The sequence below is a fragment of the Halichoeres trimaculatus genome, unplaced genomic scaffold (assembly GCF_033239565.1).
Source record: "Halichoeres trimaculatus isolate MK-OKI-2021-1 unplaced genomic scaffold, fHalTri1.1 fHalTri1_scaffold_17, whole genome shotgun sequence".
Taxonomy (NCBI): Eukaryota; Metazoa; Chordata; class Actinopteri; order Labriformes; family Labridae; genus Halichoeres; species Halichoeres trimaculatus.
In genome coordinates, this window is record NW_027437195.1 from 26,352,035 (window position 1) to 26,371,677 (window position 19,643).

The window sequence follows — 19,643 nt, forward strand, 5'->3', positions numbered from 1 at the left end:
GTAAAAATCCTTGATATAAGTGAAGAGTTTTCACTCTGTTGTTTTTCTGAGACATGGGAGACGAAAATGACTTTGTCTGTTTTATAACAGTAGTTGCCAGAATTTAAGGATTATTATGTAAAACAGAACAAAAACCAACAGAACTGGTTAAAAACTTATCGTGACCACCGTCTTAAATCAGATTCTAATTCTAGTTTAAAATAAAAAAAAGAGTGATACATGTTTTTAATAGACGATCTTTTTTCCTGCTTCGTTCAAATCATCTTTCTCGCGCCCTTCACCCTCGCGCCCTTGTTTCCGGGTTTTTTCTCCTCATTTCCTAGCAACGCTCCTTGGATACGAGCTCGAGGAAGCGCGCCCACTGTGGCGGACCGACAACAACAACTGTAACATGGAGCCTCTACAGGTAATTTGTTCAATTCTAGCCCCATTCCTTCGATAAAAACCTGCGGTATTCGTCTCACAGGGTTCTCCCTTTTATTAGGATTTACTTAAACTGCCTAATTTCTAACCGATGCGTACCGTTGCAAGTGAGCTAGTTGAATGCTAATGGCAGTGCTAGGTGGCTAATTTATGAAGTGACGAGCAGTTAACCGAACTTTGCTCACAAGTTGCGTCACATTCAGACTACATGCTGCGTTTAGTTTGTAAGTACTGACAGCAAATGTGCTAGATGGCATTGACAGTTTTACGAGGACTAAACTTAAATCCGGTTACGATCTCTCACCAAGCTAACGATAACCTGTTGCATGTTGTTTGGAAGGGGCGAGCTACCAAAACAGACTTTAAGGAGTTTCTTGTTGAAGTTGAAAGCCACCGTTTAAATCAATTCATTCACTGAAATAACGATATATCCCTCACATTTCGATTCACAACACCAATATTAAATAACTTGTTTTTAACCTTAAAAAAGGAACATGCAGTTTTCAGGATCAAAATCAGAAATATTTTATTTATTTCTAGGGGGAATCCATTAATTACACAACATTCAAACAGTAATACAAACATGTTACTCATGCATTGTCTGTGGAAAAAAAATATATACAGTGCATTTTGTCAATCATCATAGTTAAGCACATTGAATATGGGAGGTCTAGGCCTAGATTTACAGTCCTGTAAGTCCTTTCTATTTACCATACTTACTCCCATAATGTTAAATGGCATTGCAATTTGTAAAAGGGATCCATTTCCCAGCATAGACACAGGATGCAAACCTTTCTACCAGGATGGATTGTACTGTGTGGTCCACTACACTGCATACCCAATTTGGAGACTACAGAGCTGTCATCAGCACCTGGTGGTTTGAGTTGCCAACTGCTCAGTCATCTCATGTTTTCAGTTTCAAACAGCAACAAATGGCACAAAAGAAACTTAACAGTGAGATTCCAGAGTGATATAATGTTTCTGTATGTGATTGGTTCACAGAGGCTGGAAGTTTCACCTCACACGCCAACAGGTGAAAATGGGAGTCAGTCAACCAGGCCAAGCAACATAGACCACATGGGGGCTCAAAGTCTAAGCCTTGCCAGTCCGGACCCAAGGCAGCACAGGCCAGAGACTGCTGGTCTGGAGCTTCAGCAACCATGGGGTCATGCTTTTCAACCAGGTAGGTACAGAGGAAATACTCTCTGTCTTATTTTCACAAAATAAAATAAGATCTTGTGGTTAATGGATTTTGATTTTACACATCCATTTTCATGAATTTTTGGGCCAGTTCTGAGTTGGGAATAATCTCAAGCGTTTCATCTGTCGTCAGAATTTCAGGACAGTAACCTGTCTCCAGCTCTCCTGTTGCCTGTAACCTCTGGGGGGGAACACAACTTCACTGATTATTCTTTATTTCAACAAAGTGACCAAGAGTTTGCCCCTTTGAGGTAAAAATAATTTTATTCTTTTAAAAGAAATTTAAAAATTAATTCCAAGGCCAAATCGATGTGTTGTGAATGCTTTGAACTTACCTGTTAATTCATGTTTAAATGTGCTCTTTAGGGCATACCCTGACATTTCCATGGCAACAGAGAGGTCTCACTCTCCACCACGGGATAGCACCATCCAGGCCTCTGAATGTGGATCTCTGTCCCAGCACCCTTTAGCCCAGGAAACCATCCTGTCTGAAGAAGGGACGTACAGCCGCTGCTCTCTTTCCCAGCACAATTTGTCCCCAGGAGACAACAACACAGGAAAAGGAACTGTTCAGAGCTCACTGATTCCCTCTGATACTGATAGACAAGGGGGGTCATCCAGTGAAGACTCAAATATGGGAAAGAAGGACTCGGAAATGTTAACAGACCCTCCAGACAAAAGCGTGAGAGAGGCTGCTGAGGATGAGACTTTCTTTCTCAATAAAGACGTTCCAGCTAAGCATCTCCTTGACCTCCTTCAGAAAGACTTTGGGATGCCGAGCAGTAGCAGTAGTGCAGTTTCCTCTATCTCTAACACCTCAGTGAAGACTGCTGCTTCTTTAGCAGAAGAGGCTAAAAGCACTAAAGTTTGCCAACCAGGTGTGGTCCAAAGTATGTTTGGGAGGGAAGGACCTACAGGTGAAGTCTCTCCTCCACAGCAGACACAAAAACCTGATTTATTTCCTGCACAGTCACAAACACGGTCATCTGAGCTCTGTAACATCACATCAGGATGTCGTAGCACCCAACCTGATGACAGCACTGAGGCTTTGCACAGAGAGCTGCTGAGTGAAACAGAAAGGAGCAACAGCTCTGAAGCTGCATCCAGAAACAGAGAGCAGAGAAGTACTTCTCCCACACCTTTCCCCAAAGAGAGGCACGAAGGCAAGCCAAGTGTGGCCAAAACAAATCCAGGATCTGTGCCGTGGACGGGACCCTTCTCAGCAGGTGTGGAACGTGCTCACAGAGACCAAGACCTCTGGTCTTCAGGGAACCAGACAGGGATTGATGGGTCCTACCTGGGTTTCCTCCCACAGTCTCAGTCTACTCCTGGTGCTTTTAAAGCCCCACATAAGTCCAGTGTCAAGGCTAGATTAGGACAACTGTCTGACATAGAATCCAGTCAGAACTCACGCCAGTCAAGCACAGGGATCTTTTCACATCCAGCTGTTCCCACAGCGACTGCCCAAACCCTAGAGACAGCCAAACAGAGCCAGGAAGAGGCTGCCTCTGCAGAAGTTCAGTCACTCCCAAGTCTTAACTTTATGGAGAAGGTTGATGCTTGGAGGGCAAACCAGACTTCAGGCAAAACGTCTTTGTTTGACTCTTTAGCACTGCAGGGGTTTTCTGGAGTCTCCCCTAAGAAGAAAGCTTACGATGCAGTATCTGACACCCTGAACCGCATCCTGAGTCAGCAGACCAGGAGTTCACAGCAGCCTCCTGTTTCAAGTGCTGCCAATCTGAATGCTACACAGACCTCCTTCACGGCTCCCTCCGCCACCTCCTCGTCTTCACAAAGAGGGGAGGCCGTGGGCAGCGCTCCCTGTGACAAAGATAACACTGGGTCTGTGGTGAGACCCTCTGCCTCACCTTACGGGAGGTCACAGTCCCACTCCTCTGTCAGCACCGTGGTCATGTCGGCAAAGAAAGATCAGCAAACAGAAACATCAGAGAGTAGTCGTTTTAACCCGCAGAGTGCCACGGTTCAACCCTCTCCTCTCATGAGCCTCGGTCACTTCAGCGACGTCTCACTCGATCAGGAATCCACGCTCTCAAGTTCCCGAGATAGTCACAACTATGAAATGAAATTAGGAACATCTGTCGGAGCTTCATCTGTTGTCAGCCTGGAGGTGGATAATTACGCCCCGTACTGGACTTCAAAACCATCAACACCTGCACCTCCACCCAGACCGCGAGAGCTCAACATCGAGGAGAGGATCCCGGTATTAAAAACTTTAACACAAAGAAGTGTTGCATTACTTTGAAATATGATCAGATTCACTTCTAATCGCTCTGTTTTGCTTTGTTTCTCCTGCAGCTGTATCTCCATAACCTGGGTATCCACCAGTCTCCCTCAACCATTTTAACTCCATTTGCAGCCAAAGGGCCAATCAGAGAGCCTGAATTCTCTCCCACTGACCTCTGCACCATAAAAGGATCCGTGGGAACACCGACCAAGAGCGCACAGCCCTCTGAAGGTACTTTACACCTGCGTGAAAATTAGGAATGGAACGGTTCAAGAAAAATCGGATTTTTATCACCCTAGATTACCATTTACTCTGATAATCCACGATTAACAGATTATTTTTTAGCAATTATCTCATGTATACGCCATAAAAAACCTGAAAGACTGAGGTTGTTTCCCATTTTAAACATCAATAAAGCTGAGGGAAACATTGCTAGTTTCAACATGCCAACTCCTCCATAAGGAAAGCATTAATGGCTGTCCCAGAAGTCACTAAAAGTCACTCAATGGCGCTGCTGTCTAATTTTCATATTAATCCATTTGCATGTTACTGTTGTGGACTCTGTAGAAGAGAGAAATAACTTGCGAGAGACAGAAAACAGGTAAAACACAACATCATAAATATGTTTAGAACTACAAATTAACTTTCTTCTGTCCATTCTTGTTTTTTAATGTCTAAATATCAACCCTCCTCCTTTATCTAGGCTGGGGACTGGCAGAAGTGAGCATAATGAGACACACACAATGTGTGATTTCATCTGCTGGGCGTAAGGACTGTCTGTGTTTTGGATAGGGGAGGGACTCACGCACGCTGACTACTGAGGAGATCAAAACGCGCTTTAACCTCAGATTCTCCAAACTCTGGAAAAGTCCCAAGAATTGTCAACCTTCAAAAAACTGGCCAGAGGGTTGAAAAGTCGTTAAATGTAGCAACAAAGTCTTAAAATTGGCAACACTCAGTCTTAGTTTTATCCTCCACTTTCTTACCGCAGTCATCTGAGCTCACACTGAATCTAAAGTGCACCCAATTCATAAACCGTTCCATCCCTAGTGAAAATCAAACAGAACTTTAAAGTGGATACTCCGGGATGGAACAAGTTGGGTCCTGTCACAAGGTTTAGGGCAGAAATTACCCCTACAGCAGTGTTTTTGTGCAGCAGAAGCCCAGAGCGCTCGCACCAAACACCCCCTCCCTGCTCCTCTGCCGGTTTCCTCTGCACTCAGACGGGGCCATATTTTACTTGACCAAAAACACAAATAAACGGACTCCCACCAAAAAAATCTGATATGGGTCTGCATTCAGGCTTTATTTAGAGAATTCTGCTTGTACTTTCACACAAAAACACCGCTAAATAAGGCTCTAGTTCTCATCGTGTCGTAAAACGGCGCTACCTCTGCTGCAGAGCCACAGCTGGCTACGAGGCGCTTGCCGCTTAGTGTATCAGTCCGCATGCGCCTCGTAGCCAGATATAAACAAACGTAGGTACTCTGCCAGGACAAACTATGCAATAACAACGTAAAGATGAGTGATTATGAGAGCGAGGACAACCTGCCGTTCACTTTGAATAAAGCGTGAATGCAGACCGATATCAGAATTTTTCGGTGGGAGTCCGTTTATTTGTGTTTTTGGTCAAGTAAAATATGGCCCCGTCTGAGTGCAGAGGAAACCAGCAGAGGAGCAGGGAGGGGGTGTTTGGTGCGAGCGCTCTGGGCTGCTGCACAAAAACACTGCTGTAGGGGTAATTTCTGCCCTAAACCTTGTGATAGGACCCAACTTGTTCCATCCCCGAGGATCACTTTAAGGACAAGCTCAGCACAGAGATAAGACACCGTAATGCATCAGGTGATAAACTTTGCTTGTCATTTTACAGGTGGGAGTCCCCAGAAAAGAGAGTTCTCAAGGTGCAGCGTTCTGTCAGTGGACTCCAGTGTCTCTGTAACTTTGAGCCTGGACAGTCTGGGTCCAGCTGTTTCCATCCCAGAGCAGCCGAGGCGAACTTCTCCTTCCTCAGATACAGAAGCTGAGCAGAGTGAACGAAGACTGGCTGCGTCCTCGCTGCCTGACGAAGACTCCTACTCCTCCATACTGCAGCCCCCCCTGCATCAGCAGCAGAGGGACGTCAGCTTAACCAGCAGTCAGACAACCATCCAGCCCGGAGAGAGGTTGGACACGAGCAGAAGTTTGGAGCGAAGTGTGGCAGATTCTTTCGTTAGCTCTCAGGCCCTGTCAGAGATCCGTAAGCTGCTCTCTCAGGCAGAGAACGTAGCATCCGTCGCGTCTCCTGTTGCCTCCCTTGCAGTGCCCCGTCTGCTCTCTGATAACGACATATTTCTGTCTCTGAGGAAGAAAACCAGCAGAGACCAGGAGCCCTCACTCTCTGCCTCTGCTGCTGGAGATCCAAGAACCCAGTCCTCTCTTCTTTGGGCCAGGTCCTCATCTGATTCCATGCTGACCTCTGACAGAATAAGAGAAAGCTCCATTGGTCAAGAGAGTGTGACATCAGCAGGGCAGACAAACGATCCTGCCACACACGCTGCAGCAGCTGACAGAAGGTTTCCAGATAACATTGTTAGTGGAGACGCAGGCCTGTCCTTTGTCCTGTCCCAATCAGCCCGACGAGCAGAGCCTGAAGGCTGCAGCGCTGCTCCTCCTGATAACACAGCCCAGCCTAAACCAACAGCCATCATACCCTCCCCACCTCCTGGTGCAGCACAGCTCCCCTCAGCTCCTTCAGATGCTGCAGGAGTCACCGAGGAGGAAACCCAGACAACTCCTGAAAGTCCCGTACAAAGCAGCTCCTCCTCACCCATTCCCGAGGATCAGGGCGCCATGAGCGATGGGAGCAGTGAGAGCTCGCTGGCTGTCAGGGTGGCCAAGTTACTGCAGAACGAATCTCCATCCACCATGGTGTCCAGGGGAGCCAGCACCACCGATCAGGAGGAGACCAAAGCCAGAGGTGAGAGGATTCACATCTTTTCTTTCCCAGAGCCCAAACTGTCGACAGAGGACTGATCCCAACATGAAAACGAGCTCCATCAGACAAATATCTGCCTGCTGTGTTACAGAATGGATCAAACTGAAGTTATCGGGGCAGCAGTGTGAGCCTCTGGTTCTGGACCAGGAGGACAGAAGACGGATTGAAGAGATCAAGAGGGAGCTTCTGCTGAAAAACCCCATAAAGGTAAAACACACTGATTCATTTAAGCTTCACACATCAGAAATGAAACAAGAACTTTAAAACCTTCAAAGGATGAAAATGTGTTTTTGTTATTTATCACCTGCCTCTGGACTGAACAGGTGTCCCACCTCAGGTAACTGTTGTAAGCTCAGTGTGTGCCTGCCTGAAGGTTTATTATGTTGAAATGCTCATTAAGTATTTCAACATATTGTTTTTGGATTTCTTCTTCTTCTTCTTGCGTACCTTTTCAATTTTCACTGTTCAAATTTAAAACCTACTAAGCTTCCTCAGGGGATGATTTCTATAACTTTTCTCATTTCTAACTTTTAAACTTCTTGATTTATTCAGCTTTTTCTGACAAAATCCCCCCATTAAAAATGAATGGGGACTTCAGCTCCTTCGCCTATATCTGTCCAAACTTTGAGATGCTAAAACTTCAGCATACTTCCACTTACAGACTTCATGTTTGCTTTAAAATATTCACAAATCTTTTGGCTATTTGTGTATGATGTAACTCTTGGATATCTTTTATAGTTTTTGAGTTTAACTGATTAAACACAGAACATTTTACAAAAACCGCTGCTCTTACAGTGCGTGATATCAGCAGCCAGAGTGAAGGAGGCTGCTGCTGATATGTTACAACTTTCTCGAACAAACTGTCATAGCTACAAGAATCTTCACTGTAGAGACATTGAAAATACATCAAAACATTTCCTGGCTTCTCCTGCTTCTAAGAAAAAGAGTATCTTAGCAAAAGATTGTACTATTAGGCCAAAAAATGCCCAAATGCGAGACAAAACCTCTTTTTCCCATAACCAGCTGCAATGTTATTTCTAACCTTCTTCTTCACCTCAGCTCTATTTGTGACAACATTTGTAGCTCGCCGTCCTGTGCTCATTTCTGGCTCTACAGACATGAAAAACATATCACTGTGTCCATCAGAGTCTCCAGATTTTTACCATGTTATCATTTTTCTGATAGTCCTACGATTTTCACACAGTCGCAGGAGATTCGGACCCTAAATTCATCTTGTTCATCCTCTGTCTCAGACAGAAGTTATTAAACTGGTGCAGCTCTTCACAGCCCAACGAGCAGGTTACCATGGAAACATTCTCGCACTGATGTTTACACTAACATATCAAAAAATACTGATAGTCCTATCACTACTTCAGTTACTTACCATAACTTCCTCTTAAACTTTTTCTCAATTGCTCCACTATGTATACAACTTTTCCACAAAAATTACTGCTCAAACTACTTCAACTTCTGCTTCTTCTGCTACTTTAATTTCTATTTCCTACAGTTTTTACTTTGTTTTTCTGCTTCTCCTTTTCCCCATTCCACATTTTTAGCTCTGTTAAGCGTTTTTTTTAACATTTTCCTTCTTCAGCTTCAGCATTTCAACGCATTTGCTGCAAGGAAATGCAGTTTCTCTGGTTTGTTGACATTTTTGCAGTGTACACTAACTTTCTTAAGGATTTTGCTGTTGTATCATTTGTTTTTGACCTAATCAAAGCATTTGACGCTGACCTGCCTGGTTTCCTCTTTCAGAGCCATGGCAGCACAGACACAGAGAGCAGTACATCCAGCATCAGGGTGTCGAGAGGAGGAGGGCAGGATCTGCCTCCGAAAGCCCAGAACTTCTCCTCCCTTCCCTCAGATCTCTCTGACCCCAGCGCTCAGCCTCAAAACCCTCCTCCCTCTAATCTAGAGGCTCAAGTTCGAGAGATCGCCGCCAGAGAAGGGGTGACCCTCCCCAGGACAAACCCTGTGGCTCTCACATCCATCACGATTGCCACTCGTAAGCGCTCTTCCTCCTCCTCTCCCTCTACGTCACCCGCTCCTCCTCTCAGTCCGGCCCCAGAGCTGCTTCACCTGACAGAGCTCTCCACAGGAGCAGTCCCTCCAGCTCACACTCAGCCTCCCCGTGTGGAAGAAGAAAACAACCTGATCTTACCGTCAGCGCCAGCCACTAAGAAGAGAGAGGACACTGTAGGAGGTCAGCTAGAGGGTGCTCCTCTGTCCTCACAGCGCTCAGGAGGAGTCCATATGAACGACAGACGAGATGAGGAGCCGTCAGTCCAGGCTGGATCTGTGTCTGGAGTTTGTCCTGAAGCTGAACAGATCACAGCTTCAACCAGCCCTGAACCACCAGCCAGGACAGGCCACGTGTCACACGTCCATCTCACGCTGTCCCCCAAACCTGACAGCAGCTCGAGCACTGCTGTCCAAACTGACCCCACTCCTACAGGTCACAGGAGAGACTTTGTCCCCCTGAGACACTCCTCCTCTGCCTCCAGCAGTCTGGATGAAGGTGTTGGTCTGAGCAGTCCACCAGACTGGTACGACAGCAGAGAGAGGGAAAGATTCAAACCTCCTCAGGGGAAGATCCCCTCCAGAGTCTCTCAATCTTCTGTATCAAGACCGCCAACCTCAGAAACACCAGGTAGGTCTGTGTTCTCTGCAGTGCAGGATCAGGATGAAGAAGAATCAGATTGTGAGTCAGATTAGGAAGAATCTACATGATGTTTTCTCATTTGAACAGTGCTGTGTGTGCAGATGAAGCTGGTGATGTGTTTTTTTGTCTCTCCTGTTACAGCAGTGCCTGTTCTGTTACCGTACAAACCTCACGGCAGCGAGGAGCTCTTTTACATCCCTCAGACTAAAGCTGACGTCTCCTCTGACACCACCGTGGAGAGCTCCCACACAGGTACAGACACTTCTTCTCAGCATCTCGGGTCTAATCTAGAAAGAGTAAACTCCGATTTCATCTCCTTCACAATCTGGAGGAGGGGGTTTTCTGAACAGTTTCTTTTAGAGACATCAGAATTTAAGAAGTTAAACTGGACCAGAGGCCATCAGCTCTTATTGACAAATTTATCAACTTTGAAAGAAACATCTGATGGTCCCTGTTAAAGTAATTCTTTTAGTGATTTCTGTAAAAATCAGCCCCTCTGTGAGCTTAAACCTCCTAGTGCCGTCATCACAGACTGATGACATCACAGCTCACCTGTCCCTCAGGTGTCTCTGATCCCAGATGGTCAGTTTTCTACCGTGTTGCGTGTATGGAAGAAAATACTAGACATGAGTGTATAAATGTTTACAGCCACTGAATGTTAAATACTGAAATAAAAACCATTGAATTCACGGTGTTGAGTTATCTTGCCTTGAAAACCATGTATCTAAAAGTATTCGTCCAAAATTCATTTGTAAAAAAATTCAGATCCAAAAATTTAAGTTTCATAACTCAACAACAAAAAGATTTGGGTTATTCGAATTCAAATATAAGACTTTTTTTTTTCTTTCTCTCTTTAAATTCATTCTTCACAATAAGATCTGTTTCAAATGTTATTCTGATGACAGCTCTGGTAACGGTCATGCTTTCGTTAAGTTTCTCAGTAAATTCACGCACCCTCCTGTCAGTCTTCTGGAGACGGTCTCTTCGAGGACCACAATGAACTTTTCTTCTACAGTTTGCATTTTTCAGACAGTCTTTATAGACATGTGATCTTCAAAAACTTCACTACGTAACCTCATATTTTTCGTCCTCCTGACAGTTGTTTAAGGTCTTTAATGCATTGGCCATCATCATCCTAAAACTAGCATCATAGCTCTGCCTCAACTGTCAGTTTAGTCCTCTTTGCTCCGGACAGTCCCTGTCTCTCATCTCCTGTCCATAGCTTTGATAGCTCATGTCACTGCGTCTCTGCTGTGATTGACAGATGACCTCAGTCACATTGAGGTCACTGGCTTTACATAAAGTTTGCGCCCTCTGCTGTTGCCGTCATGTAGTGACCCTAGACAACTATCAGCATGCGTCAATCGTTAGACCTTGATTATAACGACCCGGTTTTTCCGTGTTATTTTCAACAGAAAAAAACATTTCTTATGTTCATGTCAGTACGGTATATTACCTTTCCTGTTCTGGGTAGCCCATAAGTTGCGATCAGAATTTATCAACTTAAATTTTTGGATCTGAATTTGACAAATTGAATTTGAGCGACCTGAATCTTTGTGTTGTTGAGTTATGAAACTTAAAATTTTGTATCTGAATTTTAAATATGTGATTTTTTTTTTTTGATCTGAATTGTCAATAGGCGAATTCAGAACAAATAAATTCAGATACATAGCAAAATGATTCAATGCCATAAATTCAGTGGTGTTCTTGTTTCAGTATTTAACATTTAGTGGCTGTTTAAATTAAAATTATCATGTCTCTTATTTGCTTTCATGTACGTGCTGTATAAACATCAGCAAACTCTGCTTCTGATCAAGGAACATGTTCTCCACTAGGGGGTGCTGTGGGGGAAATAGGACAGGATGGTTTTATGGTAGAATCAGGATGTGGGTCTAGCAGCTAATATTTCTGATTCTGCTTTCCGAATTGTTTTCAGGCTCTATATTTTTACTTTAATCTTATAAAATGTGCTTTTGAACTCTCACATTTTCTCATCTTAAAAAAACATTCATTTAAAGATGTCAGCTGGAAGAGCTGTTGAGTTTCTGCAGAATGTACAGAGCTGTAGCTTCATGCTAGCAGCCTATGCTTAGTCTCAATGTGGTTCAAGGAGACATTACGTGATAGACTTTGGTTTGGTTTGAGTATTTGACAGAAAATATAAGGGTAGAAATGATTCAGAACATGATTTATTTCAGTGACAGGGTGAATTCTTCTTCTGATGGAAGCTGTAAATGAATAACGCTGAAGTGATGAGAGAATGAAATGAAAAATCAGACCGTCAGTTGGCTGAAGAGGCTCTGCTCTCCTGTGTCTTGTGCCCGTTTGTGGAGCAGCTGCTCCATTGTAACACACACCGAGCGGCGCATTAATTATTCATGTTCAGGGGCTGAGTGAGACAAAGGCAGAGCAGGGGCCCCGCAGAGAGGCAGAGGCAGAGGGGACCTGAAGACACACTACATCTGAATATTTTCTCATCCATGCTGTTTAAAAATGATTTAATACCTCAGTCTGTGACAGGAAGTATGTTTACCTTCTGATCAGGGTCAGATGACGCCGTGCCGCCGAGCTTCAGCAGTGAAGTCCTCGGGCACAAAGACCCGGGGCTGGATCGTGGAGTCACCATCAGACACACAGAGGGGATCTACAGCAAGAGGTTAAAAACAGCCACCTTTAAGATGCAGGAGCCTGGACACAGAGGTGAGCGAAACCATCACACACCAACAGCATGTTTGGCTGTGGAAGAAGTCTTTATTTAAGCTTTACAGGAGATTTTATCATTTATTTCTGGAAAGATTTCACTTTTGGATCCAAATTACCAAAATAATTCCTGTTTGTGAACAAATCAGAGTATTTAAGGCAGGACTTTGCTCTGGGTCATTCTTTCATTGTGGAATTTGACCTTTATTTTGATTTTTTTTTCTTTACCTCTGAGTAGATCAGTTATTAATAGGGCTGTCAAATTAATGTGTCAAAAAAATTCACACGACTAAGTCAATGACTGCCAGCCATTTTCAGAGCATCTTGAACAATCTATTAAGACCCAAATAATGTTCTCTCTGACTATGTAAACACTGAAACTACCTAAGAAGAGTAGACTCTCTTTTTTCATGTCTTTCTTCATGTTTTTGATCAAAAAAACAGAGAAAACATACGTTTTTTGATCATATTCATCTGGGGCGCTCCATCCTTTGATCCTCTCCATGATCTCCTTCGTCTTTTCTCACGATGGCGCCGCTCTTTCTCTCTGAACTACCGCAACACATCCTCAGTTGGAGCGTGAGCTGCCTGAACTTTTCTGACTTGCAGTGTCTCACTATGTCTCTGTCATCTCTCATCTTCTCCTCATATCCATGCTGAGCTCTCATCCAAAGAGCACACCGCTCTCATCCACAGTAGTTTACAAGCAGGATTTTGATTGACAAGCTCCTCCAGACCCCACCTCCCCCTGCTGAAAAACATTATTTACTTCTATAGACGCAGCAAACGGTTGCAATCGAATTGAAAAAAAATGTGGATCTACGAATCATCTCCTCATCGTGTTTTCATCTGATTAGCCGTGCACTAGAATTTTTTAATGTCCTAGAATTTAAATTCTTCATTGGGGACCTTAAGCAGATATGAGATTAAAATGTGATTAATTAGATCAATTAATTACAAATCCTGTAATTAATTAATTTTTTAAATTTTTTTAATCGCCCGTGAGCACTAGTTATCAAATGACAAAAAGTTGTTGATCAAATTTTATTTCTTGACTCTGTATCAGCAGATGAAACCTCTCCAGCTCCGAAGCCGTCTTCTCAGGTATCAGTCGCCTTCACCAGAGTTCCCTTATCGAGCAACCAAGAAACCTCCAGGAGAGACCAGGGGACCAGTCCCGTGCACTTCCTTAGCCCTGATCACTCAGGGCTGAGCCGAGAAAGATTTCAGCCGGTCCATGTGGATCCAGACTACAGCAGAGTGAACCGAAGCCGCGTCCCTCAGACTGGAAAGGAGCCCGATCAGGAGACTGTGGACTCTGATCTGCCTGCCCACAGCAGCAGCGCTCTGGACCAGCTGTGGCAGAGGTTCTGTGACTATCAGAACCAAGAGAAGTCCAGACCAACCAGGGACAGAGAGGCGTCGCTGTTAGAGCGCCTGGAGCGGCTGTCTCATCTTATTCGAAGCACAAAGAGCGACGTTTCTGTGGACCACGCTGCAGGACGAGGAGGAGCAAGGGACGTCAGAGAGGTTGAAGCAGAACATGAGGACAGTCGTGGCTCCCTCACCTCCTGTGACTCCTCTCTCAGTTCACACCTCACTCCTGCTGACAGAGACGAGTCTGAGTCCATGTCCACTACATCCGGCTCCATGTCCACTGTCGACACAGCGCGACTGATCCGAGCCTTTGGTGCTCACAGAGTCCGGCACCTGAAAAGCAGCTCAGGTCTCAGTAAACTGTACGGCGCCATCAACAGGCAGAAAGAAGGGAGGGAGCAGAGGAGAGGAGGACTCAGAGAGGCAGCGTCAGAGACAAACCTCACAGATGAATCCACGGTAAGAGTCCAGGACTTTGGATCACAGGTGTCGCACTGTTCCAGATCTTTAACGTGATGCTTCTCTCTTTAGATCACAGCCGATTCATCAACCAGCACTTACACCGTCCCCTCACAGCACGGCCCGTCCAGGACTCTGAAAGCTAAAAAGGCTGTGAGACTGGTCAACAAGAGCATCCAGGCAGGTCGGTTCAGCAGGAAAATCATTTTAACCTACTAAAAGTGTTGAAACGTGTCAGGAAAATTCTTGAACTTTTACTTGAGGCAACTTCCTCTCACTGAGGATCAGGAGTGTACATCTTTATAGCCATTTGGTGTCCACGCATAAGCTAATACATTTCACACTTCAACAGACACGTTCATTTATGATCACGTGTCTGTAAAGAGTCTTTATTGCTCTCATCGTCCAGGGGAAAACCTCTCCTCAGGAAAAAGTCGAAGCGTTCACTCAGATTTACACACAGCTGTTCATGTATGACAACCACAACGGAGAGTAGACAGTTCCTCAAGCAAAGATTAAACTTCTGAACGCGATTAGTGAACTTGTAGCATAGAGCTAATTAAGGGATAGTTCAGTTTTTTTGAAGTGGGGTTGTATGAGCTCTATGTGACCACTAAGGACATTAGATACAGTAGAAAGGTGTCTCCTCTCCCTCAGTAAGACACAGACTGTAATCGCTGGTGACGAGGAAATAGGCGCTAACAGGGACAGACCGAACCAGATTCAAAGGCTATTTTCTCTGCCTACAAGAACTAAAATCAAAAATTAATACCACAGTTTAAGAGTACGCTACATGAAATATTTTTTAAGTCTATTAAGTCTTCAGAAATATAAACATTTATTAACATCCGTGGATGTTTCCTCTGTATTCCTTTCAGTCTCCATCTGTAGCAGCTCTTCTTCTGTGTACTCCGGTTCATACAGGTATCCTTTTGGTTCCAAAGTGAATGGAACTTCATCGTCGCTGTCATAGTCACTCATTTTGAATTTCCTACGCTGCCTCACAATCCTTAGAGTACAAACAAAAGAATTACGATACTTGATCAAACTTACACGAGGCTACAACCGGCGCCCGAAGCATAGCTTGTTTACATTCCCTACAGCTGAAAGGAGGGGGGACGGAGCGCACTAGCGCTGCGCGGAAGGACACATGACCAGTTAGTTAGATCTGGATAAATGTTTATATTTCTAAGACTTAATGCACTTAAAAAATATTTTATGTAGCGTACTCTTAAACTGTGGCATTACTTTTTGATCTTAGTTCTTGTAGGCAGAGAAAATAGCCTTTGAATTTGGTACCGTCTTTCCCTGTTAGCGTCTATTTCCTCATCACCATCGATTACAGTCTGTGTCTTACTGAGGGAGAGGAGACACCTTTCTACTGTATCTAATGTCCTTTGTGGTCACATAGAGCTCATACAACCCCACTTCAAAAAAACTGAACTATCCCTTTAAGTGAACATAATATGTTTCTGTGCTCATAATGTGTAACAGATGACGGTGTGTTTTTCATGCACTAAACATGTGATAATCAGTAAAATAAAGAACTGTTAGTTACAGTAAACGACAAAACAATTCTCCTCTCTGCTGTTCTGGGTTCCTCTCAGGCGACCTGGAGCTTGTCAGTAACGCCACGCGCCGTCACACCAGAGATGTTGGAACCACATTCCCCTCACCGCGTGAAGCCAGGACAGCCAGACCGGTTTCATCGTCCTCTGCTGGTTCAGAAAGAGGAAGAGGAGGGTTAGAGAAACAGAAACAGAAGAAGAAGAAGAGCTTCCCTCATGGTAACTCAGAGCTCTGAGAGAGCAGGCTGTGTGTGTGTTTCTGAACAGACTGAGTCAACTCCTTTGGTCTCTCCAGGTTTCTCCTGGTTCATCTCTGCTGATGAGCTGAGGTCAGAGGCGAGGAAGGAGAACCAGCCGGAGGAAGAGGAGTGGACGCAGAGGCCGAGCACCGCCTGGTTTGAGCCGTACAGCAGAACCAAACCCTGGAGGGAACCGCTCAGACAGAGACAGGTTCAGGAGGACAGAGAGACGCAGCACAGGCTGATACAACACGCTGATCTGGATTTGGATCCCAGCAGCAAAGCGGTGCCCTCTAGTGTAGCTCGGATCTCCCTCCAGGTTGGTTCTTCTTCTCATCGTTACTCTAACAGGAAATTTTTAGATTGAATCAGTCAAAGGAAGAGGGGCGGAGATGTGTAAATGATTTGAAACTTCTCTGTGATTCTCCAGGACGCTCTGGAAATGCGGCGCCCTGACTTCATCTCTCAGTCCAGGCAGAGGATGAGGAGTCTGGCTCTGCAGGCCGAGGAGAGGAGGCTTCAGGCAGACTTCAGCAGAGACAGAGAGGAACTCTTTGTACAGCCCCGAGGACTGGGGGGGCTGCCGAGGCCTGCAGGTACAACATCCTTTACTTAAGAGCTACTGCTGATCTGTCTGACAGAGTCTTTCTGTAAAATAAATATACACAAACCTCTCTGCTTCTGTCTCTCTGAAGGGACCGCTCTGCTCAGGAGAGCTGTTCCCAGGAAGGAGATGATCCAGAGATCCAAACAGTAAGATCTGCACCTGATTCTGGATCATTCTCACTGTGAGGATCAGCTGGAACTGGTTTTATAGTTTCTATCGTCTCTCTTTCAGGATCTACCAGAGTCTGCCGGAGGTGCAGCAGAGGAGAGAGGAGGAGAGGAGGAAAGCAGAGTATCGGTCGTACAGACTGAACGCTCAGCTCTACAATAAGGTACAACACAACCTGCTGCTTTTTTCTTCCTCTGTCTGATGTCTTTAACAAATTTCTGTTTGACTGTAAGGTATGAAAAGTGTCAGAAGAAGCTGAAACACGATCGTAAGTGTTTCATGTTTCAGGCGTCATCACAAAGCTAGAAACCTTTGCCTCTTGTTTAACCATGAAGAGGTGACTGTCACTGAAGGTTTCTTTGTTTTCATGTTGTCATACACTTTTAATACAATCAGAGTAGGGCTGGGCGATATATTCATACTTTAATTATATCAATATATTTCTCCTACGGAATATAAAAAGGACTCTATCGTTTGTATCAATATAGTTAATTTTGCATATCATTTAGCAATTCATTTCTTCACATGGGCCACAAGTTCGTTCCTATTTCTCCTCTTCCTTCCTAATCACCATACCTCTCACACAGAGCGTCTCTGCTCCACCTCTCTAGCTCTGTGACATGACAAACACCCCTCCTCCTCCTCACATCACTCTGCGACAGCACAGAGACGGATTCAGTCTCGAAAAAAAGTTAGTCAGTCAAAGATAGACGATGGCTCGATAATTTGAAGATGGTTTGGATTCAGTGTGTCAGACGAACAGCATCAAAACGTTTTCTGTTAAAGAATGTAGAAAACCTGTTTCTTGAGTGCTGTCAGGTGTTTGGTGCAGGATGAAACTGTGATAGCGTGTGCTTCTGAGCAGAGTGCCGAAAGTGCCTGCAAAATTAAAAAAAAACAACAGAGAAACACAACACTCCTTTCCTCCTTTCCTAGTCACGAAATTATATGGTTGCTAGGAGAGATGAGAAGTTTTAGGAGTTACAACAAGCGTGAAAGTAAGTTTTAATCTATTTATGACTTTCAACGTGTTTGGATTACATTGTTAGTGTGTAGTAGAGTGTTGAAAGCGTACGATAGTTTTTGTGTTTTGTGTGTCAGAGCAATGAGGCGATTCATGGTAATTATTCTGTAAAATCTTATTAACACCCGATGGTTTTGTAAATAGTTATAAAAAATGCCTGACAATTTCCGATTTTAATGCAAATAGTAAACAGTATAGTTTGCTTACTTTGTACATTAGCGTTTAAAATTTACTATTCTTCTGCCTTCTAAGTTATAAACATAAATTGGCGTCGTATGTGGTTTTAACATTTTTCTTCTCTGATTTTTTTTTTTACAAATTTAGATCAAATGTGTTCATACATCAGAATGGATCTACAATTAAAATTTATAATCACAATAAATATCAATATACAAATCGAATGTTGCCATTCTGGTGCGATGTATGATCCCAGATGGATAAAATGCCATATCATCCAGCCCAAATCTGAGCCTGAAACCTGAACAAACAAACCTTCGGTGTAAGCCAACCCAAAGAAGATTTCATCAACTTTTTTGTGCCAAAGTTTTAAAAAAACACCAGAATGTTCCTTTAATGAGCGTCCTTCCTAAAGTTCCTGTTTTCTTCTGTCTTTCAGAGAATCACCAGCCGCGTCCTCGGCAGACGGACGGCGTGGCAGTGACCAGCAGGTTTTTTATACACGCTGAATCAGAAATGTGAAAATGTTTTTAATAACTTTAGAACAAAACTTCCTTTAAACTAAAACCATCTTTATTTATTTAAGATCAAATTCTTTTATAATAATGTTTAAAAGTAAGATCCCCCTCTTTGGGTGTGAGGTTGTTTTTATAAATTTTTTCTACTCAGACTGATTTCATGTTTTTAAAGGTTAAAGTTGTTTCATTGTGAAATAAATCAGATTCCTGCAGAGGCTTCGTGGTTTGGAGTCGACGCAGTCAGAGACAGAAATCCACTGGCTTAAATGTCTTTATTGATCAGTGATGGTTTGTGCAACAGCAGAAAGCCACACCAGGAAAACATTAAGACAAGTTAGACGAGCTGCAGAGTCAGTCCAAAAACACATAAATAACACGGTGAATAAATACCAAATGCCTGCATTAAACTACAATATGCCCGTTCATTAAATTAAAGGTTAAATAAAACAGAACTGTGCAAACAAAACGTCTAAATAATCCCTTCAAACTACTCCGTCATGTGGATAAAAAGTGAACTAAAGAGTTTAAACTCAGCTCATGGCAAACAGAAACAGAGTCTTTGGCAAAGATGAAATTCTGCTGTGAACAAAGTTTGGTCTAAAAATCAAAATAAGGCAGGTGATCGCTCTTTAGCACAAAGATCTCTGCAGGTTTAAGGCTCGGACACAAACGGCAGAACGACAGGTTACAACAGTCAGCTGAGATTACTTTACAATACGACTTATTTCTACTGAGAGGAGAATAACTTCAAACCAATAAAACCCTTCATCTGATGCTTGTAAATAAACAAGAACCACTAATAAAATAATTTATCCAACAATAAATCTTTAAAGGTTCATGAACTTCTTGTTCGGTGCATTTCGACAAATTAAACTTCAGAGGAACAGCAGAGATACTCAACTGAGCTCACACCGGTCGGAGGAAAAACAACAGACATTAACCTGAAAGGAGAGGAGATTTTTTTCTGCTTCTCTTTGTAGAAATTAGTACATAATATGAATATTTTTTAAGTTAGTCATTTTTAAAGTAAAATAGTAAAATTTCAAGACTGTAAAAATAAAGTTAGGAGCAAAAAAATGTGTTTGGTAGATTACTTCTTTGTTGTAACGAAGCTTCTTTTAGTGTAGTAAAGCCTGGTTACTTCCCTTTTAACGGAGCCACATTTGTAAGGATCATGCAGATCTGAAGATGTGGGTAAACCATAGACTGTAAAAAAAAATGGACGTCATCTTGCTCGGCTCGAAGTGAGGTCGTGACAAAAAATGCTCCCCCTGGTGGCTGGCTGCAGTACAGGTCAAAAAA

At 43.7% G+C, this 19,643-nt stretch overlaps 1 protein-coding gene across 2 annotated transcripts; it reads left to right on the top strand.

Annotated features, from left to right (window-relative positions):
* Positions 1-299: 299 nt before the first annotated feature.
* Positions 300-18,488, top strand: alms1 (ALMS1 centrosome and basal body associated protein). 2 transcript variants are annotated; one of them, XM_074691648.1, is made up of 18 exons: positions 300-406; positions 1,426-1,606; positions 1,757-1,874; positions 1,990-3,844; positions 3,940-4,099; positions 5,739-6,824; positions 6,934-7,049; positions 8,598-9,492; positions 9,646-9,756; positions 12,049-12,204; positions 13,271-14,040; positions 14,113-14,224; positions 15,648-15,827; positions 15,904-16,166; positions 16,278-16,443; positions 16,543-16,600; positions 16,686-16,785; positions 18,263-18,488. In XM_074691648.1, the coding sequence occupies exons 1-18, from the start codon at positions 392-394 to the stop codon at positions 18,305-18,307; spliced, it is 6,387 nt and encodes a 2,128-aa protein (XP_074547749.1). In that variant the 5' UTR covers positions 300-391; the 3' UTR covers positions 18,308-18,488. The 2 variants fall into 2 exon arrangements, with proteins under 2 accessions (XP_074547749.1, XP_074547750.1); XM_074691649.1 differs by having other exon boundaries at positions 13,274-14,040.
* Positions 18,489-19,643: the final 1,155 nt, after the last annotated feature.

Bases quoted from the DNA above. Each gene is read 5' to 3' on its own strand.
- alms1 (XM_074691648.1), top strand. The intron at 4,100-5,738 runs GTACTTTACACC...GTCATTTTACAG, and splicing joins GAGCGCACAGCCCTCTGAAG to GTGGGAGTCCCCAGAAAAGA. The intron at 6,825-6,933 runs GTGAGAGGATTC...GCTGTGTTACAG, and splicing joins GGAGGAGACCAAAGCCAGAG to AATGGATCAAACTGAAGTTA.